At 42.7% G+C, this 27,412-nt stretch overlaps 1 protein-coding gene and 1 long non-coding RNA gene across 6 annotated transcripts in view; one reads left to right on the top strand and one right to left on the bottom strand.

Annotated features, from left to right (window-relative positions):
• sgsm2 (small G protein signaling modulator 2) overlaps positions 1 to 27,412 on the bottom strand; it is a 103,737-nt gene that overhangs the window by 44,562 nt on the left and 31,763 nt on the right. For all 5 annotated transcript variants that reach the window (XM_035153446.1, XM_035153448.1, XM_035153451.1 and 2 more), the window contains exon 3: positions 15,647 to 15,815. In XM_035153446.1, the coding sequence (XP_035009337.1) occupies positions 15,647 to 15,815 (169 nt within the window). The remainder of the gene's footprint in view (positions 1 to 15,646; positions 15,816 to 27,412) is intronic.
• Positions 22,584 to 23,077, top strand: LOC118105677. Its single transcript, XR_004695145.1, has 3 exons — positions 22,584 to 22,694; positions 22,798 to 22,929; positions 23,021 to 23,077. It is a non-coding gene; the product is annotated as an uncharacterized LOC118105677 (long non-coding RNA).

Raw genomic sequence — 27,412 nt, 5'->3', positions numbered from 1 at the left:
CAATTTTCTTCACTCTAGGTGAAAGTAAAGGAGTAGGAAAACCCTCATTGAAAATTTGTAGGGGGCGCTATCGAGCCATTTTTTATGCATGTTCCCTACCACATTAAATATGTAAATTTTAACATGACTGCACAATTTAGTGAGTTTTTGAGTATGATAAGGCCCTCAAAAAGGCACTTCTTTTCTAAACGGAAGAAAGCACTGTCGGTGCTTGGGCACTAATCAGAATCAGAATCAGAATCAGAATTCTTTTTATTGCCAAGTATATTTACATATACAGGAAATTGCCTTGGTGTGGTTGGTGCCTTTGGACATAACAACAAATCGGACATAAAACAACAATATATACAGAAAAAACAATAGGCACGTGCGGTGCTAAGGTGCAGTGATTGGTTCCGGATAGTGCCAACAATATATAAGTTATGTGCGGGGGGGGCAGAGTCAGTGTGATGCAGGGGGCTTGTTTGTGAGCCCCACTGCCATGGGGAAAAACTGTTCAGGTGGCGCGAGGTTTTGGTCTTGATGGCCGGAACCTTTTCCAGATGGGAGTCTCTGGAATAGGTGGTGGCGGGATGGGAAGGATCAGCAATGATCTTGCCTGCTCTCTTCCTGGTCCTGGAGTGGAACAGGTGTAGGAGAGCCGGCAGGTCACAGCCGATGACCTTCTCAGCTGACCGAATCATCCGCTGCAGTCTGCCCTTGTCCTTGGCAGTGGAGGCAGCGAACCAGACGGTGATTGATGCAGTGAGGATGGACTCAATGATGGCCGTGTAGAACTCGACCATCACTTTCTGCGGCATGTTGAATTTCTTCAGTTGCCGCAGGAAAAACATCCTCTGCTGGGCCTTCTTGGTGATGGTGGTGATGTTCTCAGCCCACCTCAGGTCCTGTGCAATTATGGTCCCCAGGAATCTGAAAGACTCCACTGTTTTAACTGGGGAGTCGCACATGAAGGGGCGGCTTAGGCTGGGCTCCTCCTGAAGTCTGCTATCATCTCTACAGTTTTGGGCGTTCAGCTCCAGGAAGTTCTGGCTGCACCAGGGAGCCAGGCTGTCAACTTCCTCTCTGTAGGCGGCCTCGTCCCCATTGGAGATTAATCCAATTAGGGTTGTGTCGTCTGCAAACTTCAGGAGTTTGACAGAGGGTGGCTGGAGATGCAGTTGTTGGTGTAGAGGAGAAGAGTAGAGGGAGAGCACACAACCTTGTGGGGCTCCAGTGCTGATGGTCGGGGCTCAGAGACAAGCTTGCCCAGCCTCACGCGCTGCTTCCTGTCTGTCAGGAAGTCAGTGATCCACCTGCAGGTGGACTCAGGCACACTCAGCTGTGTCAACTTGTCTCGGAGAAGAGCTGGGGCGATAGTGTTGAATGCGGAGCTGAAGTCCACAAACAGGATCCTGGCGTAGGTGCCGGGGGAGTCAAGGTGCTGGAGGATGAAGTGGAGTCCCATGTTGACTGCGTCGTCTACAGACCTGTTGGCTCTGTAGGCAAACTGCAGTGGGTCGAGGAGGTGGTTGGTTATGGCCTTGAGGTGGGTCAGCACGAGGCGCTCAAAGGTCTTCATTACTACAGAGGTCAGGGCGACTGGTCTGTAGTCATTAAGGTCTGTGATCCTCTGCTTTTTGGGAACGGGGATGATGGTGGATGTTTTGAGGCAGGCAGGTACCACGCATTCAGCCAGTGAGGTGTTGAAGATGTCCGTGAACACTGGAGACAGCTGGTCCGCACAGTACCTGAGTGTGGAGGGGGAGACAGCGTCTGGTCCAGCTGCCTTGCGGGGGTTCAGTCTCTTCAGTAGTTTGTTGACATCTCTCTCCTGAATGGAGAGAGGTGTGATGGGGGGGAGGGGGCAGTCTGGGACCATTTTGTGGGGGAGTGTCTTTGTCCAGGCTGGGAAGAAGAGGTGTGATAGCTGGGGGGGTTCAGAATGTGGGGTAGGGTTAGAACTGGTCCATTGTCTGTCGAATCTGCAGTAGAACTCATTCAGGTCGTTTGCAAGTTGAAGGTCTTCCACAGAGTGGGGGGTTTTGCAGCCGGTGATCACCGAAGGCAGGCCTTTCCAGACTGACGAGGAGTCGTTGGCTGCAAATTGTTGTTCCAGCTTCTTTGAATACTGTCGTTTGGCCTCCTTAATCTCCTTGCCAAACGAGTATTTAGCCAGTCTGAACCTATCCTTGTCCCCAGTCTTGAAGGCCACCTCTTTCTCCAAACGAAGCTGTTTGAGTTTTGCTGTGAACCAGGGCTTGTCGTTGTTGTAACTCACCCTGGTGCGTGTTGGAATACATCTGTCCTCACAGAAGCTGATGTATGACGTCACAGCATCTGTAAATTCGTCCAGGCTGTTGGAAGAAGTTCTAAAAATGTCCCAGTCTGTGTTGTCCAGGCAATCACGCAGCTCCTCCACAGCTTCACTGCTGCTCCAGTTCTTAGATCTCAGCACAGCAGGTTTAGAAAGTTTGAGTTTCTGTCTGTAGGCCGGGATCAGATGAATAAGCGCGTGGTCGGATAGACCCAGAGCAGCGCGGGAAACTGCATGATAAGCCCTGCTGATGGTACTGTAGCAGTGGTCCAGAGTATTCTCCCCTCTGGTCGGGCATTTAACAAACTGTTTGTATTTGGGGAGTTCGTGAGTTAAGTTGCCCTTATTAAAGTCCCCAATGACAATAACAGGGGAGTACGTGTTCTCTCTCCTTCTCTCCACTCCTTGTATCTGATCAGCGAGTTGACGCTGGGCCTCGCGCACGTCAGCTTGCGGTGGGATGTAAACTCCGGCCAGGATAAAAGAAGTGAATTCACGGGGAGAGTAAAACGGTCTGCAGGTGATGAAGAAAGATTCCAGGTCAGGAGAACAGGATTGTAAAATCACTTTCACGTCGCTGCACCAGCCATGGTTTATATAGAAACAAATCCCTCCGCCTTTTGCTTTGCGTGAGAGGATCGGGGCGCGTCCGCGTAACAGCTGAAAGCGGTCAGCTGTGCGGCAGAGTCGGTGTAGATTCCGTCAGCCACGATTCCGTAAAACACAAAACAGAAGAGAGGGAAAAGTCTCTATTTGTCCTGATGAGAAGGCGCAGTTCGTCCATCTTATTGCACAGTGAGCGGACATTGGAGAGGAGTATACTCGGGAGAGGCGAGCGTAATCCTCTCTCCCTGAAGCGCACCAGGGCCCCAGCGCGCTTTCCTCTCCGTCTCTGCCTCAGTCTCGCTGCGTGACCGAGGACCACGGCACCTTTGATAAGTAAATCCACTAAATCCACGGAAGAGGCGAGAAAGTTGGGAAATAAATCAGATGGTGTTGTGTCCCTGATGTTAAGTAGCTCGTCCATCGTGAAAATAATCTGAGTTGAGTCGCAATTAACTGAGTTAAAGACTAAAAACAAACAAAAAAGTGCGCACCAACACACCGAGGCGGCCGTTCGAGGCGCCATCATTGATCATTCAGGTAATAATTGTAGTATGACGTCTCGCAGAACGCATGCCTGCATTCTTTAGTCATAACTTTAGAAGTCAGCAGCTTGCTCCCTGCTACACATAGATAATTCACATAACAGTAGCACGGTCTCTCGCAGAATGCATACCTACATTCCTTAATCTATAATTTTAGAGGTCTGCAGCATTCTTGATGCGACACTTACTCATGTCACATAATAGTAGTATGCCCTTTCGCAGGATTCATGCTTGCATAACTTAGTCAACAATTTCAGGTCTGCAGCATGCTTGCTGCTACATATAGATATCTCTCACAACAGCAGTATGACCTCTCGCAGGATGCATGCTTGCATTCATTGTTCAATAATTGAGAGGTCTGCAGCATGCTTGCTGCTACTGTAATGGAAATTTACTTAATAACTTCTGAGTTTATGCTTACAGCATACATTTCAATCTAGGGTACAGCTCAACATAAACTTTATGGTGCACCCACTGTCTAGCATGTGAGCCCATTGTCTATTCATGTCTTGCAGAAGTTGATCCTGATATAACCTTATCATGTGACCTTTTGCTCTACTCTGGTTTAACTGTGTTTGTCCTTTGTTTGAAGAACTCAGCTGACTGACACAACACCCTAACCAGACATGATACTATTTCCTCTCCAACACATTTAGGATGCAGTCTATCAGTCACACCTTATCAGACGATAAGTTCCAGACACAGAACAATACATTCACACATCCCCCTCTGCGTGTTTTTGGGTCAGGAGGTAACCCACACAGAAACACTTAAATATGAGCACAGACACTTCACATTTCATCTCACTTGCAACCTCCACCTTGCCTGTGTGATCCCTTCTGCTGAACGCTTTTTACAAATAAATTTACAAAGACAACTTGTCGCAGAACCTCGTTCGTTGACCAAGATTTCCACCACACTACATATAGATATTGTTATTCTACCTTGGCATTAGGTTTCTATTGTTTTGGGGGGGTTGTGCACATGTTCCCTGTTTTATCTTAGCATGCAGCTTGGCTAGTCCAGGGAACATCCAAAGAATGGAGCCTTCAGCGCTGAATAACTGTATTCCCATTTGTGCAATAATTGGGTAAAACATGACAAACGTGTTCCTGACTGAAATGAAGCATTGCGTTAGTTCATGCAGGACACAGAGTCATGTTCTCAGCTGTCAGAAGCTGTCAGCTACTGATAGGTTTATGGGTGCTCGTCAGTCACCCACCAATCCCAGCTGATTCTCACACCAAAGCGGTCCCTTTATATACGACCTCCCCTGCTGCCGGCAACTTTCCTACACCACCCCAGCCTCCACCTTTTAGCACTGAGTCCAAACATGGTTGTGGTCAACGATATTCATCTTGAACAAATGTATCTTGCCTGCTACGCCTACCAGGGGGTTCTACACATGTTCCCTGTTTTATCTAACCATGCTGCTTGGCTAGTCCAGGGAACATCCAAGGAATGGAGCCATCAATTATCCAAGCATAACCTTATTCCCGTTTGTGCAATAAATGGGTAAATCATGACAAAGTGTTCCTGACTGAAGGGGTATTTTTTTCAATTCTGCTGCTGAACATTTGAGAAGTCTTTCTACATCAGAGCTCACAAGTCTTTGACAACAGAGCTCTTCTATCTGTGACATCGGAGCTCACCCGTCTGTGAAATAAGAGCTCACCAGTCTGTGATAACAGACCTGACTCATCTGTGTGTCCGTTTTGCTTAAGCTGCTGCTAGCAAGATTTTCAGAAAAAGTTGACACAAACAAATCAGTTGAACAAGTTCAAGCTTATCTCTCCTATGCTATATCGGGACCCGCTCCAATATAAATATAAAGTATTTAAATGTAAAGGGTTCATTCTAGGGTAAAGAAAAGAACAATTCGTACAATTTAGATGATCACACACTAGTGAAAACATCACGAGAATATTTTATATTCGATTACTGCCAATAGATCCCTATCACCTAAATCTTACACACTGGACCTTTAAGATGGCAGTATTATTAAAGATGGCTAAATATATTGGTAGGGACAACTGAAGGGAGTGGTGTCCAAACCCAATTCTAGCCCCATGCTGTTATTACCATCTACTTAACCACTGTAACTGATATCTGGTCACATTCTCTCTTTCTCTCTGTCTGTTGTTTCCCATCATGCTCTCTGCCTTTATTACTGTCAGTGGCACAAACTGTGTTGCCATGGCAACCAGAGTAAAAGAGAAATGGAGCCCTGAGGGAGTAAGACACGGTGGGGTGGGGCATAGCTTTGTGAGCATGTTTGTGTGTGTGTGTGCTTGTGTGTGCATAGATGCATTCTGGTGAGAGAGGTGTGACTTGTGCAAACCAAATAGATAGACAATAATAGGCTTTAATGCTGTGTGCAGTCCATCTGGGGAAATAAAGGCCAATGAGACGTGACAGATGAACCAGAGATGGGGGCTGATATGAAGACAGAGACCTGAGCACCCAGTCCACCCAAAGACGTTTAACTCAGATGCTCTACATCATATAACGAAGTCATGTTGCACTTACATCTCACTCAAATTCTGTCTGTGTTTTTTTTTGTTTCCTCATTTATACAGACATTGTGTAGATGTGTGTCAGTGTGTGTGAGCGTGTTTTTGTTGCTCAAAGCTTTCCCCTCTTCATTTCTAAACCTCTCTCCATTAGCCTGAGCCACATGGCTCAGGCTAATGGACAATTAATGAGCTTGGAAACAGCTTGGCTAGTGCCTAAGTGCCTGCAAATAAAGCAATTTATAATACTCTGTGTGTACACACGTACATGCAAAAATACATACACATGGGCCTGAGGGTTATCACAAAGTGTACACAAATTGCTCAGCTTCAGTAAAAACTCAACTGACCAGAAAGTGTGTCTGCTTTTATATACATAAATCTATGTACATAAAAGCTTAGAGGTTCAGTGTGTAAGGTTTAGGTCAAAGTGTAGAAATTTAATATAAAATAATCCTAGTGATGTTTTCACTGTGTGATTGTTGCTATATTTACCCTAGAATGGCCCTTTATATTTAAATACTTTAAATTTACATCAGGAGGGGGTCTTCTCTACGGACGGCATGTTTTTTTACAGTAGTCCACCTGGACAAACTAAAAACCTTTTGAGTTTTTATGACAACTGAAGGCTACCACAGGTTCTCTTTCATGTTTGGAAGGGGAGGGTGAGGTGAGGGGTGTTCAGCTGTAATGTGCAACTTCACCACTAGATCTCATTACATTCTACACACTGAGCCTTTAAATCTGGGTTAAAAAAATAAATGATACTGTACAAGGACTGTGTTAAGTATGGGAGTCACCTCAATATTAAGACCTGCTGAAAATCTGAATCAAATTTTGGGGTCTTCCAATAACTACTTACTTAGATTACTACTGTACTTGGGAGTTTTCTTGATAGTGTACTTTTTTGTTTTGCTGGACATGGTAGTGGTTTTTTGGTGAGACTAAGGATGATACTTGGAAGCGTAGGCTGAAGTCTTTTTTTAGTTTGTTCCTCATTCAACTATTTAAAGTAAATAAATATAATTGAAGATAATACAGCATTTTGATTTTATTTTATTTTTTGACTTTTTTCCATATTTAGTCAAAATGTCCATCTGCAATATTGTTCACCACTACAGTATTAACCTAGCTATCAGGTTAGATAACCACCTGCGTGAACGACGCAGAGAGATGTATGGTCATTCACCTAATTCTCGTTCCACACCCACACTCTTTAGAGTGGCAGCTCAGGAGCCCATGCTGTGTCTCATCCCCCTGCCAACTCTAAAGTGGAGCCTATGTAGTTCGGTTAGAGTCGCCTTTTCCCTCTTAGCACCAGGGGATACTGGTGAGCCAAACTGCCTTTGCGCCCCCATCCCAGTCCAAGATCCAATGCAAGCTAATCAGCTCTCCCCCGAGGTATTAAGGAAGGATTCGGCGCTCTCCCTGCCACCTCATCACCCTTATGATTTTGCAATAGATCTCCTCCCTGGTGCACCCCTACCCCCCCAGTAGACTTTACAATCGTTCCTGGCCTGAGAGAGAGGCCATGGAAAAGTATACTAAGGGTTGGCTGCAGGGTTAATTCTCTCCCCTCTGTTGCAGCTGAGTTTTTCTTTGTTTCTAAGAAAGACCAGTCTCTGCATCCCTGTATTGATTTTCACGGTTTGAATAATATCACTGTGAAAAACAAGTACCCTTTGCCAGTAATCATCTCTGTCTTTGAGCCCCTCCACAATTCTATAGTAATCACGAAACTAGACCTCCGGAATGCATACCATCTAGTTTGTATAAGAGAAGGAGACGAATGGAAGACAGCCTTTACACTTTGAATATCTGGTAATGCCTTTTGGTCTCACGAATGCTCCTGCAGTTTTCCAAGCCCTGGTGAATGAAGTGTTGAAAGACTTTCTCAACTACTTTATTTTTGTGTACCTGGATGACAAACTCATTTTTTCTAAGAACATGTCTGATCACGTCTTCCATGTCTGTCAGGTCCAGAGGCTCCTGGAGAACAAGCTCTATGTGAAGGCAGAGAAATATGACTTCCACGCCAGTACTGTAAGTTTCCTGGGTTACATCATTGACAGCGGGCAGGTTAGAGCAGTAGCAGAGTGGCCAAGACCAACCTCCCAGGAACAGATTCAGAGATTTTTGTGCTTTGATAATGTCTACCACCGCTTAATCAGATACTACAGTAAAGTAGCAGTACCTGTAACCCAACTCACCTCCACTTCCATTCCATTCTCCTGGTACCCTGAGGCAGACGTAGCTTTTTCCCAGCTAAAGATTCTTTTCACGATCGCCCCCATTTTGGTTCAACCATCACATCAATTTATTGTGGAGGTGGATGCATCAGAGACTAGTGTAGGGGCAGTTCTTTCCCAGCGTTCAGACCAAAAACTTGACCCCTGTGCCTTTTTCTCCCTTCTACTCTCTCCAGCAAAACGTAGTTACAATGTTGGGAAAAGGGAGCTGCTCGCAGTTAAACTTGCTCTAGAGGAGTAATGGGACTGGCTGGAGGGAGCTGAGCAGCCATTCATTGTCTGGACTGATCAGAGTTTAGCATATATTCAGGCAGCCACGTTGGGCACTGTTTCTTGGTCAGTTTAACTTTTCACTCACTTATCGTCTAGGTTCTAGAAATGTCAAACCTGATGCTCTCTCCCGTCAGCATTTTGCTGAAGAATTTCCCTCCAATCCAGAAACCATTCTCCTAGCTACATGTGTTGTGGCTGCTGTTTCCTGGGAGATTACATCTCTGGTGAGAGAGGGGCAGCAGACTCAACCTGACCCAGGTAATGGACCTCCTAATCGTCTGTTTGTCCCTGATTCGGCTCGTTCCTAGGTTTTTCAGTGGGTCCATACCTCTCATTTCGCTTGTCATCCTGGAATCTACCTTGTCCCTGCTCAAGTGTCATTCCTGGTGGCCTCTTCTCATCGTCTCCCTTCTGGTCTGCTGCGAACTCTCCCTGTGCCAATTTGTCCCTGGTCCTACATAGCCCTTGACTTTGTGACTGGTTTACCTCCATCTCAAGGTAGCACTGCCATTCTCACCATTGTGGACCGTTTCTCAAAAGCATTTCATTTTGTGGCTCTCCCTAAAGTACCCACAGCCCACGAACCATCGAGTAAATTACGTATTCTGTCTCCATAGCATTCCCATGGATATCGTCTCGGATCAGGGTCCACAATTCATATCTCAGGTCTGGAAAGCTTTCTGTCAAGCCATGGGAGCAACTGTAAATTTGTCATCTGGTTTCCATCCTCAGACCAACAGTCAGACGGAATGAACAAATCAGGAGTTGGAGCCTGCACTACCCTGTGTGATATCCACTAACCCATCATCCTGGAGTCCCCAGCCCCCTTGGATCGAATACGAACACAACTCTCTGACCAGTGCTGCTACAGGTTTGACACCCTTTGAAGCTAGTTGAGTTTATCAACCACCTTTATTTCCCTCTCAGAAAAGTGAACTTCCCTCAGTCCAAATGCTCCTCAGTCGTTGTCGCAAAGCCTGGAAGGACACCCGCTCTGCCCTGCTTTGTTCAGGCGCAGGATCCCTGCCTCTACATTCAAACCAGAAAGTTTGTCTTTCGTCTAAAAATATCCCTCTGAAAACTGAATCAAAGAAATTGACACATCGCTATATTGGACTATTTGCTATTGAATGCATAATTAATCCATCAACTGTCAGATTAAATTTACCTACTGCCACTTCATGTGTTGAACCAACTAATTTGGATTCTCTTGCCAGATAAAAGTAATATATTTACTATGTTGAGAACATCTGTTTCTATGGAGTTACAATTTTAAGTTAGACAGCATGTGGATGTTTTAAGATGCTGCACTGTTTGTAATAATAAAAAAAAAAACTAAAGTTTGTGTTACATTTGATTCAATTCCAAGTCTGATTTTATACATTTTCTTGTAAAAAAGGATCCAAATTCAAGTCACTGTGACTTTTGACCACTCGAGCAAACACCAATCCAAGTCGAAGTTAGTGTGCCAAATGTGAAAGGATTCCCTCAAGGCGTTCCTAAGATATCGCATTCACAGTGACATTCTGTCATTATCATCAGGATATGTACCACAGTCCTTTAAACTAGCTGTAATCAAACCCCTTCTCAAAAAACCCACCCTAGACCCGGAGGTTTTAGCCAATTACAGACCGATATCAAACCTCCCCTTCCTGTCTAAAATCCTTGAAAAAGTTGTAGCCAATCAGCTGTGCGAGTTTCTCCAGGAAAGTAATATATATGAAGACTTTCAGTCGGGGTTTAGAGCCAATCACAGCACAGAGACAGCCTTGGCAAAAGTCACTAATGACCTTCTAATAGCTTCAGATCAGGGGTTTGTGTCTGTCCTCATTCTGTTAGATCTTAGTGCAGCATTCAACACTATTGACCATCAAATTCTATTACAGAGACTAGAACAGTTAATTAGCATTAAAGGAACCGCCCTAAACTGGTTTAAATCATATTTTTCAGATCGATTCCAATTCGTGCAAATTAATGATAAGTCTTCTGTGTGCACCAAAGTTAACCACGGTGTTCCACAGGGCTCTGTGCTCGGTCCAATTTTATTGTCATTATATATGCTTCCACTAGGAAACATTATCAGGACACACTCTGTAAATTTCCACTGCTATGCGGATGACACCCAGTTATACTTGTCAATAAAACCTGAACAATGTAATCAATTAACTAAACTCCAAGCATGTCTCAAGGACATAAAAACCTGGATGACCCGCAATTTTCTCTTATTAAACTCAGATAAAACAGAGGTTCTAATACTTGGCCCTAAACACCTCAGGGATACATTATCTAATGATATAGCTGCGCTAGGCGACATTGCCCTTGCTTCCAATGAAATAGTCAGGAACTTGGGAGTGATCTTCGATCCTGATTTGTCCTTTAATTCTCACTTAAAACTAATTTCTAGGACCGCCTTCTTCCACTTGCGTAACATCTCAAAAATCGGACATGTCCTTTCTCAAAAGGATGCAGAAAAACTAGTCCACGCCTTTGTTACATCCAGACTTGATTATTGTAATTCCTTATTATCAGGCTCCAGCAGTAAGTCGTTAAAGACTCTGCAGCTTGTCCAAAATGCTGCAGCACGTGTCCTGACAAGAACCAGGAAAAGAGACCACATTTCTCCTGTATTAGCTTCACTACACTGGCTTCTGGTTAAATCTAGAATAGAATTTAAAATTATCCTCCTCACCTTCAAGGCCCTTAATAATATGGCACCATTATACCTCAAAGAGTTGATAGTACCAACTCAACCCACTACAGCAGTGGTTCTCAAATGGGGGTACGTGAAGGTACTCCAGGGGGTAGGTGAGATTTTTTTTAAATATATTTAAAATTAGCATCCATACAAATATCCTTTAAAAATAGTTATTTAATAAATATTCAATCAAATATAAGTGTTTAATAAATCAGACACTGATGGCACAGCGCTGTGTATTACATCTTTTTTTCAACCAAAAATACTTTGCGCTTGTTAGGGGGTACTTGGCTGAAAAAATATTTCACAGGGGGTACATCATTGAAAAAAGGTTGAGAACCACTGCACTAGAGCACTGCGCTCCCAGAATTCAGGCTTACTTGTCAACCCTAAAGTCTCTAAAAGTAGAGTAGGAGCCAGAGCTTTCAGCTATCAGGTTCCTCTCATGTGGAATCATCTCCCACTTTCAGTTCGGGAGGCAGACACCATCTGTACATTTAAGAGTAGGCTTAAAACCTTCCTTTACGATAAAGCTTATAGTTAGAGCCGGTCCAGGCTTGTCTTAGACCTGCTCTTAGTTAGGCTGCTATAGGTCTAGAAGGTCGGGGGACACATGGCACTCGGAGCTTCTCTTCCCAGCTTCTCCTTCCTCTTCTCCCTCCTTATCACATCAAAGAAATGAATATCTCATCAATCCATGTTACTGACTTGACTTCTTCCCCGGAGTCCCTTTGTCTTATCGTCCGCAGATCCAGGGCCGCGGCTGTGGCCACATCGTGGATTATGATGGTGGATCGCGTATCAGAGATCGTGATCGTAATGGTGGATCCAGTATGGCGTATTCTGTATCGTGCTGGCTGATCGTGATAATAATGGTGGATCCTGTATCGTGTTGGCATCTGGTAGTGGTGGTGGACCACGATCAAGGTGGCAGCTGATGATGGATCCTAATGGCGGCAGTGGACAATGACTGTGGACTATGGTGGCATCCGATCTTGATGGTGGATCATGATCGTGGTGGCTGCTGACCAGGGACTATGATTGCAGCAGGACTGCTTGATATAAAGTATTTCTCCTCAGATACTCGACCATTACTGACAATAATCCATCAATTCATTGACCTTCAGTTATACTTCAAAATGTTTATTCTAATCAATGCTGCTAAAACCCTTATCTTTCTGATGTTCTCCTTTACACTTGACATCTATTGCACTTCTGTCCGTCCTGGGAGAGGGATCCCTCACATGTGGCTCTCTCTGAGGTTTCTACGTTCTTTTTCTTTTTGTTAAAAGGGTTTTTTAGTAGTTTTTCCTTACTCTTGTTGAGGGTTAAGGGCAGAGGATGTCACACCTTGTTAAAGCCCTATGAGACAAATTGTGATTTGAGATTTATGGGCTATACAAATAAAATTTGATTGATTGATTAACCTTTGCCTCTCTGTCTAACGAACTGGGATCAGAGCATGAGGGCCTGCTGTTCCAAACCGAAGTTCGATGGCTCTCGCGGGGAAATGTTCTGAGCCGCCTGTATGAGCTGACCACCTCACTGACCCTGCCTGGTTAACAAGGCTGGCGTATTTGTCTTGCATATTTGAAAAACTCAACGGACTTAATCGGGCACTGCAAGGTGAAAAAACAAGCATCTTGTCAATGAATGATAAAATCTGCGCATTCAAGAGGAAACTCAAGCGCTGGTCAGCGTGAGTGAAAATGGGTAGGCTCGATATGTTTTCTGAGCTGGATGAATTCATCGAGGAAAGTGTCAATACAGTGAAGAAGTCTATCACAACGCACCCTCAGTCCCTCCTGGAACACTTAAACAAGTATTTTCATGAGGAAACTGCTCCAGAGCAATATGACTGGATAAGATCATCTGACATCCGACCTGGAGGACGCATTGGTTGAACTGTCAAGTGACCGAACCTTACAGGCAGCCTTTAACACCAAGACGCTGGCGGAGTTTCTGATTTTGGTCGAGAGGGAATAACCACAGCTATCCAAGGCCGCTATGTATCTACTGATACCCTTTGGCTCTACTTACTTGTGCGAAAAGACTTTCTCAGCACTGACATACATAAAAAATAAATACAGATCGCGGCTAAACGTGGAGGAGGATCTCCGAATGGCTGTCTGCAAAATAAAGCCCAGAATGGACTTGCTCTGCTCCATGCATATTGCCCACCCATCTCATTAGGTGAGTTTAAGAAATGTAAGTAATGTGTAGGCTAAAATAAATAACCCTCAAGTTTTTGCACATGGCAGCAATAAGGTTTCTGCTGCATGTTATGCATACAGAAGCGCATAGACGAACACAGACATCACCTGCGTTTATAATTGTATGTTCACTCAGCCCTGCTGTTTAAACAGGGAGATTCCCTGTATTCTGGTTGTATTCTATTTCTCAAATTACTATAAAATAATTTCATGGCAGTAAGGCTGTGCATGGCTGTGTGCAACATTATATCCCACCTCCAGTGTCGTTTGGGGTCGGCAGTCTCTGGCACCGTTATTTTGGGGGTCGCGGGCTGAAAAGTTTGGGAACCCCTGCATTAGAGGACTAACTGCTAATGACACTGTCTACCATACATCGAAGGTGACCATTGATGGCATCGACTATATCACTGTAATGTTTCTGTCAGTTGGAGTAAGTGGGGGACTGTATACATTTTGCAAACTAGCACAGATCTACCTTGTGAGTCACAATGTTTCTTTTCTCTGTTGTGATTTTGACTCCTGCTGTGTAGAACACCTTTGGTCCAATGAGCTGTCAGCCACACAGACAAGCATGTCAAGCATATCCACCAGCAATCTGACTTTAATGATTCAGTCCCACTCTCTGCATACAAGATAGATGGCTCACGGCTGTTGATTCCACAGAGGTTCATAAAAGTGAGACAGAATTGAGACTACTCAATGGTAAGTAATTCTCTATGAATAATGCCTTTTTTAAAATACAAAAATGTGTGCATTAATCAGTGCATAGTCTGTAATTTGTAAGCACAATCTTTTAACCCCTCAAATGTCTCATCATTGATTAGTGCAATGGCAGCTGAAGCTACACAAAACATGATCCTCCATGTCATTGAGGCAGACGGAGTTAGAAAATTAAAACTCAGCTCTCGGCCAAGCTCTGTTGACGCACTAATCAACATTTTGGAAGACCAACTAGAATTGCACCATGACTTCAGCTTACAATACGAAGATCTAGACTTTGATGGAAAACTTACTTCCCTAGTTGACATTGACGATTTGCCACAAATAGCTGTTTTACATATTTCACTTTCACACAATTCCAGTTCTGTTGCATCAACTGAAACACTCTTAGATGTGTCATCCCCAGAATGCCTAAGCAGATGGCCTTCAAGTCCTTTTCTGATTCCCACATTTGCATTTGATGTTGAGCTGATGCTTAGAGAAGGGAATACTGTATTTGAGAAGAATGGAAGACCTCTTCAGTTGTCAAGGGACCAAAAGCATGATATTTTGGAGAAACTTGCTTCTGCTATATATGGTTTTAAGGCTTACCCAAGTGATAAAGAGTTAGCTATGGCAGCTGAAGCTCTTGTGGCCAAACATCCCTGTTTAAAGGAAGCAGGATCTGACACTGGATGGAATGGCTGGAAAAACAGCATCAAGTTTAAAATTGGCAATTACAGGACCAAGATGAGAAAGGTTGGCTGTCAAGAGGTCACTGTAAATGCTGGAAAAAGAAGCCGAAGAAACCCTGACAATGAACCTTCACACTCTAACATCAAAAGGCCCAAGTGGGCAGAAGTTAACGTTCTGCACAACTTTCCCCAAGGAGAAGATCCCTCAAGTCTTGAACATTTGAGGCAAGTCATTGTTGAAGAAGTAAAGAAGACAAAGAGAAACGTACCTCTCATTGGTAAGATGATGCAGACCACATTTGCCCTGCGGCGACAGACCAAAGTGATGACCAAAGTGAAACATAACCATTTTTACGTAGATGTTAAGTCAGTATTGATGGTCAATGTTATCTGTTGAAGCAATAATTTCATCAGTGCTGTTATATTGATCAAGAAAGAAGGAAACGGTCAAAGAGCCATGCAGGCTGTGCTCATGTCAACAACATCAAGGTGACATCACAACTGATTGCCTAACTTTTTTTGAGTACTGTTTACTGGGTTTACAGTGTATACAAAAACTTTATAACAGTAAATGTATGGCTGATAAGTTGATGATTTGATGCATGATTAAAGAGAGACAACAGAGGATGTAATAAAGAAGAGTGTCTCTTCCTCTCTAGTTAAGACAGCTGTCATTCAATGTTAGCCAATTAGATTCTGATTGTAGTGTCAGGTATGGTCCAAATGATGAAATGAAAATTAAACGTGAAACTGAAGCTTGGTCTTAAACAGCAGTGAGTGAGCTCTTCCTCGTTCTCGCATAGGGTTTGTTTTCAATAAATTCAGAACAGGAGGGAGGGGTTGGGGAGATCCATGTGAAACCAACCTGGTGAGATCAGCATGCTGCTGGAGCTGTTCTTGCACTTTACGGCAAACCTCGCCAGCGGTGTCGTAGACTTTGCCGACTTTGGTGAAGAGGGCAGCAATCTTGTCACTGCGGAGAAAACCAGCTGCCCGTCTCTTGAGCAGGTGACCCAGACAGGCCTCGATAGCAGCTGGAGAGAGAAGAGATAAGTAGTGGGAGTTAATGCTGACAAAACTGGATAGAGAAAAAAATGAATGGAGAGATGGAGTGGAGAAAAATATCAACGTGATTAAGGCAGCACATATGAAGAATTATACATGTTAACAATAAAAAAGTGTGAAACTAATAAGAACAAGATAAAGCATCAAGCCCTCTATTGGCACATAGGGGCTGCAAAGATCATCACACAGCAAAACTGACTTATAACTTGATGACTCATGTTTAAAGACAAAAACAGACAATTATATTTCATACATAAAATATTTGATTTGCATGTTTAAAATAGCTGCACAAGAATATCAAGAGAAAAAAATATGTGAATTGACAGCATAATGGCTCTGTGCAGCAGGAAAAGAGTGATACAAATCTGCAAGAGAATGGTGGGTCACAAAAGTAGACCACTTTCTGTACAGCAATATAAGTAAACTTAGAAATTATTTTCATACAGCTGTGAATTCAACAGAACTAAATGTCTCAGTTTAACCTGTAAGGTTGAACAAGATGATGTGGAAGACAGTGTCCAGTCCACACAGGGGGCATTAACCATGATGTTATTGTAATGCCAGGTAAGCAGTAAGAGCATACATATATATTGACATTTTCCTCAGACCCATGATTGATTATGAGACAAAGCACAACCCTCCTAAGCCATGCACCTGGTGCTGTTAAACCAACAAAGTTTGGGCACAAATTAAATCCATATTAGTTTCAAAATAGAGTTCCCAGTCTTAGGTTTATAGCTGGGTCATGTACACAGAAAATTGTCTGTGCAACAATGCATTGTTGTAAACTAACAAGACAGTAGTACAAGAGAAAAATCTGAAACACAGTGGCTCAGAGAAATGCATTGACGTCAGAAAATGCATAAGAATTGGAGGCAAGAAGTCTAGCTACGATCCATCCATTAGCTATCTCCCTCCCTATGTAATTGCTGCATTAATGCTTGGCCATAATGAGCTTTTCAGGGCAGATTGTAAAAGCAACACTGTAACGTGATTATTCCAGCACACTTTGAAACATTTTTAGTTTGCTGTATGCTTTGATATAGTTTCAATGATCAAAGTTTTAATAACGCGCCGACCTATAAATTAAGGGCTCCTGAAAAATTCATGCAATTTTCGCATTCATACAAATTACTCTCTTAATAAAAATTCAATAAAATTCAGCGACCACAGAGAATTTCCTAATGAATTCTTTAGAAGAAGACCAATCTTCAGTGTGTGTTTTTCCTCTATGAGGTAAATATAGTAGGATATTATAGTGAATTATAGTAACCAACAAGATTGTTCTCTGTGATGCTGGGAAAAGTGAGTGGTGCTTTATGGGTGTACTAGTTTTCTTTCATTGGGGATCTTGGAGCCGTAGAACAACTGCTGATAAGCTTAAAGTTTTAGCTTGAAAAGCTTCATTCTGGCAGATCAATGGGTTAAAGAAGTTTTGTTGGTATCCAATAATGTTTTGGTTGTATAGAAATCTCCCTTCTTCCCCAATAGAAGAGGATAGCTGGGATTAGCAGCTGTGAAGTTTGAGGTTTGGAGGAGGTTTTTAACAGTCTTGGAGGAAACATTCATGCAGTTGTTTCAGTGGAAACAAAGGAATCTTGCTAAGAATTGCCCAGCTCCTCTCATTCCACTACCTTCCCTCTCAACCAGCCTGTGGCATCTGTGTCTCCTTTAAATCATAGAATCCTTTCCATTATCTGCATAATTGCCATAATGGTTTTGAGGAAAATTATGCAGAAATACAATCTTTAATTAAAATTTTTTAGGTAAGAGGGAAAGCTCAACCCAGTGCTTACATTCTCACGATATCGCATGTATTCATTTTCGTGTAACACACTTGCCTAATCCTGCAGTTCCTGCCCCTAACCATTTCCATATATTTTACTAATAACTCTTTACTAATTTACCCTCATGTTTGTAAAGCACTGGTTTTAAAATTCATGTTACTTAGAATAACCACAGCGAGAAGATGAATGAGAAACTACTGTACTGTATCTCAATGACCTTCTCTGCTGCAAAACTAAATGTTCAAAATCTTTCTTAAGCTGACTTCATACTTCATACATAACCACCTCATGGAATAATTGTTCCGTCCAAACATTTCTACAACTTTCTGAAACAAAAGATCTTACGTTTACACCCACTTCAGCTCTTGTTCTCCTTTTTAAGTTGCTACTATTGTTTTCATGTGAACAACTTAGTGTCTTTTAAGAGAGACTGTCTAAAGATATGCACCATTATACCCATTTTGTAAATTATATCTTCTCTATAATGGCCAGCTTTTTACTTCATCTTCCACTGTGTCTTTTGGGAACAACTAAACTACTATTTTCTAATATGGTCAGACATTGTTTTGTTACACAGTAACCTTGGTTCTCTGAGTGAAGGAATTATCTCTCCAAATGGTTATATATTTCTTAGGTATGTACAGGGAATGACTCACTGGGGCAGTTGGTATGTGGACGGTTGTGGCTCTGGAGGTAGAGAGGGTCATCCCCTAACCAGAGGGTTGGTGGTCTGATCCAAAGTGCCCTTATTAAACACAACTGTGAATATTCTCTTCCGGAAAAGAGGAGAGAAAGACCACTGGCTGAAGTGACTACAGTTGTTGCATTGTACCGGTTGTTGAAACACTGGAGGAAGCCAGCGGAAGAGTGGAGAGGTACCGGGGCTACATTCAAATAATGAAATCAATCGTTTCAATAAAATCAAATTTAATAAAAAAATGAGCATGAAGCAGACTCACAAATATCCGAGAGGCTGAGGCCCAAGGCCAAGTCCATGTGAAGCGCACCCTCAACCACACAGGTGAAGGCATGCTGCTGTCTTTGTATGCCTGCTGAATCGTTTCCACAACCCAGTGTGGGATCCAAGATTTAGACACTGGCTGACCTAGGCACTTAGACTTAAAGCAGACAGACGGCTGGTGTGCAGACCCCCGGGACTTTGCCAGGGCATAGGAGTGAGCCTTGATCCCCCTGGCCCTCTCCCTGATCAGCCAGCAGGATCACAACTCCGTCAGTGGATTTAGGTAAAAATCCGACAGCACCTTAGGCAGAAACGACAGCAGTTCTTGTGTACCGACAAAGCCTGTAACTCTTCCAATCTTCTGGCAGATGTTACAGCTAAAACGAACACAACCTTGAGTGACAAACATCTAATGTCTTCCAGGGGCTTATGGGGCTCGTATGGTAAGGCAGCCAGCTCAAGACCTAAATCCCATGAAGGGATGGTCAATATCCTATGGGGCGCATGCCTGTGAGCACCTTTCAGGAACTTTGAGATAAGGCTGCACTCACCAGTAAACCTATTACCTCTACTGTTTAAGTCTGCCACCATACCCTTAGGGTTAAAGGTGACTTGCAGATATCGGCGCATGTCTGCAGCTGCACAAGACAGTGTGTCAACTTGGTTTTCTGTCAAACACAACATAAAGAGTTTCCAGAGTTACCAACTAAACAGGAGGTCAGTGGTGTGATCCTTGCTCCTCCATTTTGTGTGGCGAAGTGTACTTGAGCAAGTCACTGAACCCCATATTGCCCTAATAGTTGGCAGGGAGGGAGTGATGTGTGATAGAGAATGTCCTGCACATAGATGCACTGTACAAATAAGTGGGTGAATGGCAAATCTGAAAAGCATTTTGAGTGTTGGGATTTAACCACTGACCTTCTAGTTAGTGGACGACCGGCTCTACCTTCTGAACCACAACACGGTGTAACATTAGTTGATAGTTGTAACACTATCATGTTGACAAACACCTGCTGATGTACTCAGAACCACCTCTGTGCTACCGTGGGTGTCTCCAGGACCACATTTTGCCATCAAAGGCCATAGAAGGCTGATAGCTGAAAAAGCCTTTGGGTGGGAAACTGCTGTATAATATATTTCTCTGGCATTGCGTTAAAGGAAATGCATAGCTAGCCAAGACAGTATGAATGATGTTTAGTCATTTATGATTTGTGAAAATGAGTCGAGGATAGAAACAAGAGTGTCGACAGTGTTGGTCAAGCAGCATTTAGTGGTATCTGCTTCCTGCAGCTTCAAGTGTGTGTGTGTGTGTGTGTGTGTGTGTGTGTGTGTGTGTGTGTGTGTGTGTGTGTGAATGATGAGCTGGATTCAACAGGATATCATCTATATGCAGCAGAAAGTGAAAGAAGGGAAGAGTTGAAATGAAAAATTAAAGAGTGAATAATTTTGTCATTTTAGCAAGAAAGAATCTGAGAATATTTTTGTCAAGCCTCTCTATGTGGTTTTTGTTTTATTGTATTTGACTTTGACTATAAACGATTTAGCCAAGCATATACAGCAGCCCTAACCCTGGTAAATCTTGCCTTTATCCTGGGGATCAGGAAAAGTATCTCTAAATGCCCACTTTTTGAACATATTGTATCATCTTTACTTTTCCTCCATTTTACATCCTATTTCATTTTTTTCTTTGCTTGTCTCCATTCTGAGTCATTTCAAATACAATTTCATTTTACTGAGCCCTGCCCTGAGACCACCAATCCCTCCTTTATCCACTGTATCATGAAACTAGGAGTACTGCAGTCTAATTCCAGATGCTGGAGAGAAGCTTTTGTCTCAGTCTCAAATAGCTGAAGTTCAAGAAGGCAGGCTAAATTGGTCCTGCTTCAACTCATCTCTGTACAAAGCCGCTGCTAGAACAGTTCATTTCAAATGGCATCCGAAAGCAGATGCAGATTAGTCGCCATGGCAACCTGCCTGACCCCTTGACCATCTTTGCTTCCTTCCTCCCTCATCTTTCCTACTGAAATCCTTCCTTCCCACGCGAGAGAGCAGAGAAAGGCGTGAGAGAAAGAATCAGTTTACACTGACTCTCCCCTGTTCAGAGTCAGTTCAGAAGACCCTGATCCTTTCTCCGGCTTACCAATTCACACACACAAACACACACTAATTAGTTTGTATTACCAAAGTGCATTTCAAAAGTATTGCTGCATGATTCACACTGTAATGTCTACAATCTGTACACCTCATCCTGCACTCCCTCAGGTTGTCTCTGTTCAGTTTGTGACTTCCTACATCCAATTTATTTGTCAGTTATTACTGTTTAAATGCAAAAAACAAAGAAACCAAAGAGTGAACTTTAATAAGACACTAAGCAAGGCCTGGTGCTACAATAAGACTACAATTGACATTAGCCAACCTGATGGACTTATGTGAGAACACTTCATTGATGACTTAGGCAAATAATGCCAATGATAGCTGTGGCTGAGGGGTAGAGCGGTTGTCCTCCAACCTGAAGGTCAGTTCGATCCCCAGTCTTCCCCATCTGCATGCTGAAGTGTCCTTGGGCAAGATGCTGAACCATAGCACTTCTTCTGTTAGTGTTTTAATGGGATTGTTTTACATGTAACATATCTGTGTGTTTCTGTAGTCTATAACATATAAATTGAATAGCCAAAAACTGGTGCACAACCAGTTTTTGGATCTGGCCCACTCCCACTGCAGACATGAAACAGAAATCAATTATTTTCTGGCCCAGATGACACCATTTACTCCTTATTGTGCCCAGCCAGTAACTTGGTCACATCGGGCAGTAAAATGGATGTGACCCAAATCAGATTTCTGCCAGACACCACCGCTGACACCTGCAGCAATGAACCTGGATGTGAACTTGGTGATGCATCATTGCCCTTCAATTGGACAAGGAAGCAATGGAGTGAGTGGAAAAACAGGAATACATTGCTCTTTGCTCTTCTCTTGGCTCTTTTCTATTTTTTGTGGCAATCCACAGACAGAAGTCAAGGGATAGTGACAGTCAATGACAGAGTGACAGAATGAGAGAGAGGGAGCTGCAAGCCGCAGACAACTATTTTATGTTTTTCAACGTGCGCAATAGACGTATTGCAAAAAATGGCAAAAATTCCGATAAACGGTGTTCTATGCACCATGCATTCACACTATGCAAGTCAATATATTTGGCCAATCAGATGGAGTCCTGCTGCCCAAGATAACAAATTAAAGACATTCAGATCATTGATCAGCCCCAGCTGTGGCCACATCGTGGATTATGATCTGTGGATCGCGTATCAGAGATCGTAATGGTGGATCCAGTATGGCGGATTCTGTATCGTGCTGGCTGATCGTGATAATAATGGTGGATCCTTTATCATGTTGGCATCTGATAATGGTGGTGGACCACGATCGAGGTGGCAGCTGATGGTGGATCCTAATGGCGGCAGTGGACAATGACTGTGGACTATAGTGGCATCCGATCTTGATGGTGGATCATGATCGTGGTGGCTGCTGACCAGGGACTATGATTGCAGCAGGACTGCTTGATATAAAGTATTTCTCCTCAGATACTCGACCATTACTGACAATAATCTATTAATTATTTGACCTTCAGTTATCCTTCAAAATGTTTACCCTTATCAATGCTGCTAAAACCTTTATCTTGATGATGTTCTCCTTTACACTTGACATCTATTGCACTTCTGTCCGTCCTGGGAGAGGGACGTGGCTCTCTCTGAGGTTTCTACGTTCTTTTTACCCTGTTAAAAGGGTTTTTTAGTAGTTTTTCCTTACTCTTGTTGAGGGTTAAGGGCAGAGGATGTCACACCCTGTTAAAGCCCTATGAGACAAACTGTGATTTGTGAATATGGGCTATACAAATAAAATTTTATCGCCGGAGCAAGGGTAAGATTAAAGAAGAGCCGCGCTGTGCTGTATAAAATACACTGTCTAAGTTTACTTTATCTGATCTATTTCATCATTGTGTTTTCACAGCCTGAGCCCCCCCCCCACAACGAGGCAGTCACTGCACATTAGGCCGAAACTCTCGCTGCAAGTCCGGATTTGCAGTGTGGAAAATGACGCCATTGTCTGTAAGTAACTGTTTAGTAATTGAGTTTTTTTACTGTGGATCTTCCAACGGTGAATTAGCGAGGCTATTTCCATTTATAATAATTTAATCATGTTGTTTTCCAGCTGCCTGTAAGACGTACTATGACGTACTAAGACGTACTATGAGCCAGTAAGGAACTTCCGGTACATCCAACTGGACCTCGCAGCTCTTGCAGCAGCATTGAAAAGTTCAGGAGTCGACAGAGAAGAAAGAGGGTAAGATTAGATTCATTAGATTATTTTTCAGTTACATGTGTAGGTGTATATTGTCATTGAACTGTGCTAATTGTACTGATTGTGTTTACAGCTGATTGAAGCGGGACAGATGACATGGATCCATCCTTCCACAGCCAGGAGCTCACCGACCTGTGTGCCACACTTCAAATAAGACTAGACGCTACACTGAATCTCACAGCTACACATCACAGACGTCTACACACTGGGGCAGATTCGGACAGAGTCCCACAAAGAACTTATTACCCAGAGGCGGCAAAGAGACATTTCAAGCTTCACCTGATTAGTTTTTCACTGGCTAGGCCAGTTGTGTTTTTACAATATTTGTGCTGTATGTAAATAAAGCTTTGACTCAACATATACCTTTTTAAATGTTTTTTTCCCATCAACCAGCAAACATAAATGTCATTCATTCAATAACAAAGCAATCATTTGGATTACTGTACTATATACTGTACAACTGTAATTTACAAGACAAGGGACAAACTGTGATGTTATAAGTGGCATCAGAGAAAAAGGATAGTGACATTCATAATCTTATGTATGACTGTCACTGCTACTGGTGGATAGATAACTAGCTTTTAATAGCATGCAAAATGTAATTAGCAAGTGCTTTGTTTCCCTGGTGGGAATCTGCCAGCTTCTTCAACAAGTCAGGGTACAGAATGGTAAATAGTCTGTATTTATAGCGCTTTTCTAGTCTTGATGACCACTCAAAGCACTTTACAGTACAGTTTGCCATTCACCCATTAACCCAATGGGCAGCAATCTTTTCTATGAGGGGCAATTCGGGGTTCAGCATCTTGCCCAAGGACACGCAGATGGGGAATACTGGGGATCGAACTGCCGACCTTCAGGTTGGAGGACGACTGCTCTACCCCTCAGCCACATATATATATATATATATATATATATACAGTGCCTTGCATAAGTATTCACCCCCTTTGGACTTTTCTACATTTTGTCATGGTATAACCACAGATTAAAATTTATTTCATCGTGAGTTTATGTAATGGACCAACACAAAATAGTGCATCATTTGGAAGTGGGGGGAAATATTACATGGATTTCACAATTATTTACAAATAAAAATCTGAAAAGTGTTGAGTGCATATGTATAACCCCTTTACTGTGAAACCCTAACAAAGATCTGGTGCAACCAATTGCATTCACAAGTCACATTTGCAAGTCACATAATTAGTAAATAGGGTCCACCTGTCTGCAATTTAATCTCAGTATAAATACACCTGTTCTGTGACGGACTCAGAGTTTGTTGGAGATCATTACTGAACAAACAGCATCATGAAGACCAAGGAGCTCACCAAACAGGTCAGGGATAAAGTTGTGGAGAAATATGAAGCAGGGTTAGGTTATAAAAAATATCCAGAGCTTTGAACATCTCTCTGAGCACCATAAAATCCATCATAAGAAAATGGAAAGAATATGGCACAACCGCAAACCTACCAAGAGGAGGCCGTCCACCCAAACTGAAGAGTCGGACAAGGAGAAAATTAATCAGAGAAGCAACCAGGAGGCCCATGGTTACTCTGGAGGAGTTGCAGAGATCCACAGCTGAGGTGGGAGAATCTGTCCACAGGACAACTATTAGTCGTCTACTCCACAAATCTGGCCTTTATGGAAGAGTGGCAAGAAGAAAGCCATTGTTGAAAGGGATCCATAAAAAATCCCGTTTGGAGTTTGCCAGAAGCCATGTGGGAGACACAGCAAACATGTGGAAGAAGGTGCTCTGGTCAGATGAGACCAAAATTGAACTTTTTGGCCTCAATGCAAAACGCTATGTGTGAAAACCCAACACTGCCCATCACCCTGAGCACACCATCCCAACAGTGAAATATGGTGGTGGTAGCATCATGCTGTGGGGATGCTTCTCTTCAGCAGGTACAGGAAACAGGTCAGAATAGAGGAAAGATGGATGGAGCCAAATACAGGGAAATCCTTGAAGAAAAACTGATGCAGTCTGCAAAGACTTGAGACTGGGGCGGAGGTTCATCTTCCAGCAGGACAATGACCCTAAACATACAGCCAGAGCTACAAAGGAATGGTTTGGATTAAAGAATGTTAATGTCTTAAAATGGCCCAGTCAAAGCCCAGACCTCAATCCAATAGAGAATCTATGGCAAGACTTGAAGATTGCGGTTCACAGACGGTCTCCATCCAATCTGACTGAGCTTCATCTTTTTTGCCAAGAAGAATGGACAAACCTTTCCATCTCTAGATGTGCAAAGCTGGTAGAGACATACCCCAAAAGACTTGCAGCTGTAATTGCAGCGAAAGGGGGTTCTACCAAGTATTGACACAGGGGGGTGAATACTTATGCACCCAACAGATGTCAACTTTTTTGTTCTCATTATTGTTTGTGTCACAATAAAATTTATTTTGCACCTCCAAAGTACTATGCATGTTTTGTTGATCAAACGGGAAAAAGTTTATTTAAGTCTATTTGAATTCCAGTTAGTAACAGTACATAATGGGAAAAAGTCCAAGGGGGGTGAATACTTATGCAAGGCACTGTACATGCATATCATACATGTATATGTCAATATGTGTAGATAAGGAGACATTACAACAAGAAAGAGAGTTTTACATTGAGGTTTATTATCACAATGTAGTTAAATGGGACTGCAGGCTGAGGACAGGCTGATAAATATACACATGTTTTAGTGTCAGAAAAACTAAACTCAAATATCCCCCAAAATCCATCAATAAGTATATTTGGAACCATTTGGGGCTTAGTGTCTTGCTCACAGACACTTTGACACATAGACAGTAGGAGTAAGAGAATAAACCACCTCCCCGTGACAGACATTTGTGTTGGCATTGAAAACGCCTGCCTTAAAGCCACAACAACTTCAAATAGGCCTTTGTACCACACCAGCATCCAACCATTCTGAAGTGATATTTGCAGGTACATTTACATACCTTTCAATGGGGCTGCACAGCATAGGAGCAAACCAGGAGGGGAGACAGCAGTGCATATGGGTGTTGTTTCTATGACAACAATATTTTGGCAACCAATCACCACTTCCGTTACATGATAGTTTAGATATTTGTTTGACATTGCTTTTTCACAACGAGCACCAACTGCAGAACTTGTATGACAGCCATAGAGCAAGGAAAAGATTACATATATTGATAAAAGTGTATAATAATGTGTATAATGATAAAAGCAGAACACTCAGAAGCAACATTCAGTATGCGGCTGCCCTCTTTGACTGGTGGCCTGAACAGGCCTATCTCTTTTTCTCACTGGGAAAAACTGAAAACATTCTGTGACCCTCAGGAGAAGACTAGCTTTGACTTTAATAACAGTTTGTTGCTGTGAAACCATACCGTCAGAAGACTCACAGGAAAAAATTTTTGGTGCTGAACGCTTGAAATGAAATGTGTTAAATACCTATTGGAGTCATCTCACACACACGCACGCAAGCACACGCACGCACACACACACACACACACACACACACACACACACACACACACTTAGATAGTGAAAGATATAGGCAGGAAATATAAGAGACAGATATGACATCTCAACATGTTGTGGATATATATGTGCTTTAACCAATGAAGGTACAAGGCCAATATTCCCTCTCACAGCTCCCCAAATTTCAATTACAATAACTGTACAGATGTTATCTGTTAGATAGACGTCTCTGAAGTGTCTGTTCAGCTCAGCCTCTGACTTCTGTGTGTCTCTCTCCTTTGTCCTTGTGTCTCTGTGCACACATCATGAAACAAATCTACTTGAAGAGAAAAAGATGTAAATTAACTTATGATTCTACTGTGTGTTAACATTACATTGAAATGATTGTGTTACTCCTGAGTTAGTATGAACATGCACAAGCAGACACTTTTGTATCAAACCTATTTCTCTTTCTCCAGTTTGATTGTGAATCTTTTGATTGAATAAATTAATTTCTTTATCTACTTGATCTTATCTCGAAGCCAAATACTACTAGCCAGTGTTTAGAACTAATTTCTCACTATTGAAACACTGGATTTATTGGGGCCTCAATTAGCAGACATAGCAGAATTAACAGGTATTATGAGAGACACTCTGGGAGAGTGAGCCGGCAGTCATTCCTGGGCTGACGTCACTGCTTAACACCTGACCTTTTACCTTCACTTTTCCCCAGAGTCCCCGAGCTCGAGAGGCTGATGTTTAGTCTCCATTACAGTGGCGTCATGGTTGGCTTCGCCTGCATACTCTTAGAGCAGGACTGATGAAACAGAGCTCACATTAACCTACAAACCCAATGAGGCAAGATGATTCTTATTTTTTAGAAACATAAAACACAAACACTAAATATTCAAATAATCAATCAAATTTTATTTGAATAGCCCATATTCACAAATCACAATTTGTCTCATAGGGCTTTAACAAATTGTGACATCCTCTGCCCTTAACCCTCAACAAGGAAAAACTACTAAAAAACCCTTTTAA

The sequence above is a fragment of the Hippoglossus stenolepis genome, chromosome 4 (genome assembly GCF_022539355.2).
Source record: "Hippoglossus stenolepis isolate QCI-W04-F060 chromosome 4, HSTE1.2, whole genome shotgun sequence".
Lineage (NCBI taxonomy): Eukaryota > Metazoa > Chordata > Actinopteri > Pleuronectiformes > Pleuronectidae > Hippoglossus > Hippoglossus stenolepis.
The sequence above is the reverse complement of the archived record's forward strand: the minus strand, read 5'-3'. Positions and strand labels throughout refer to the sequence as shown.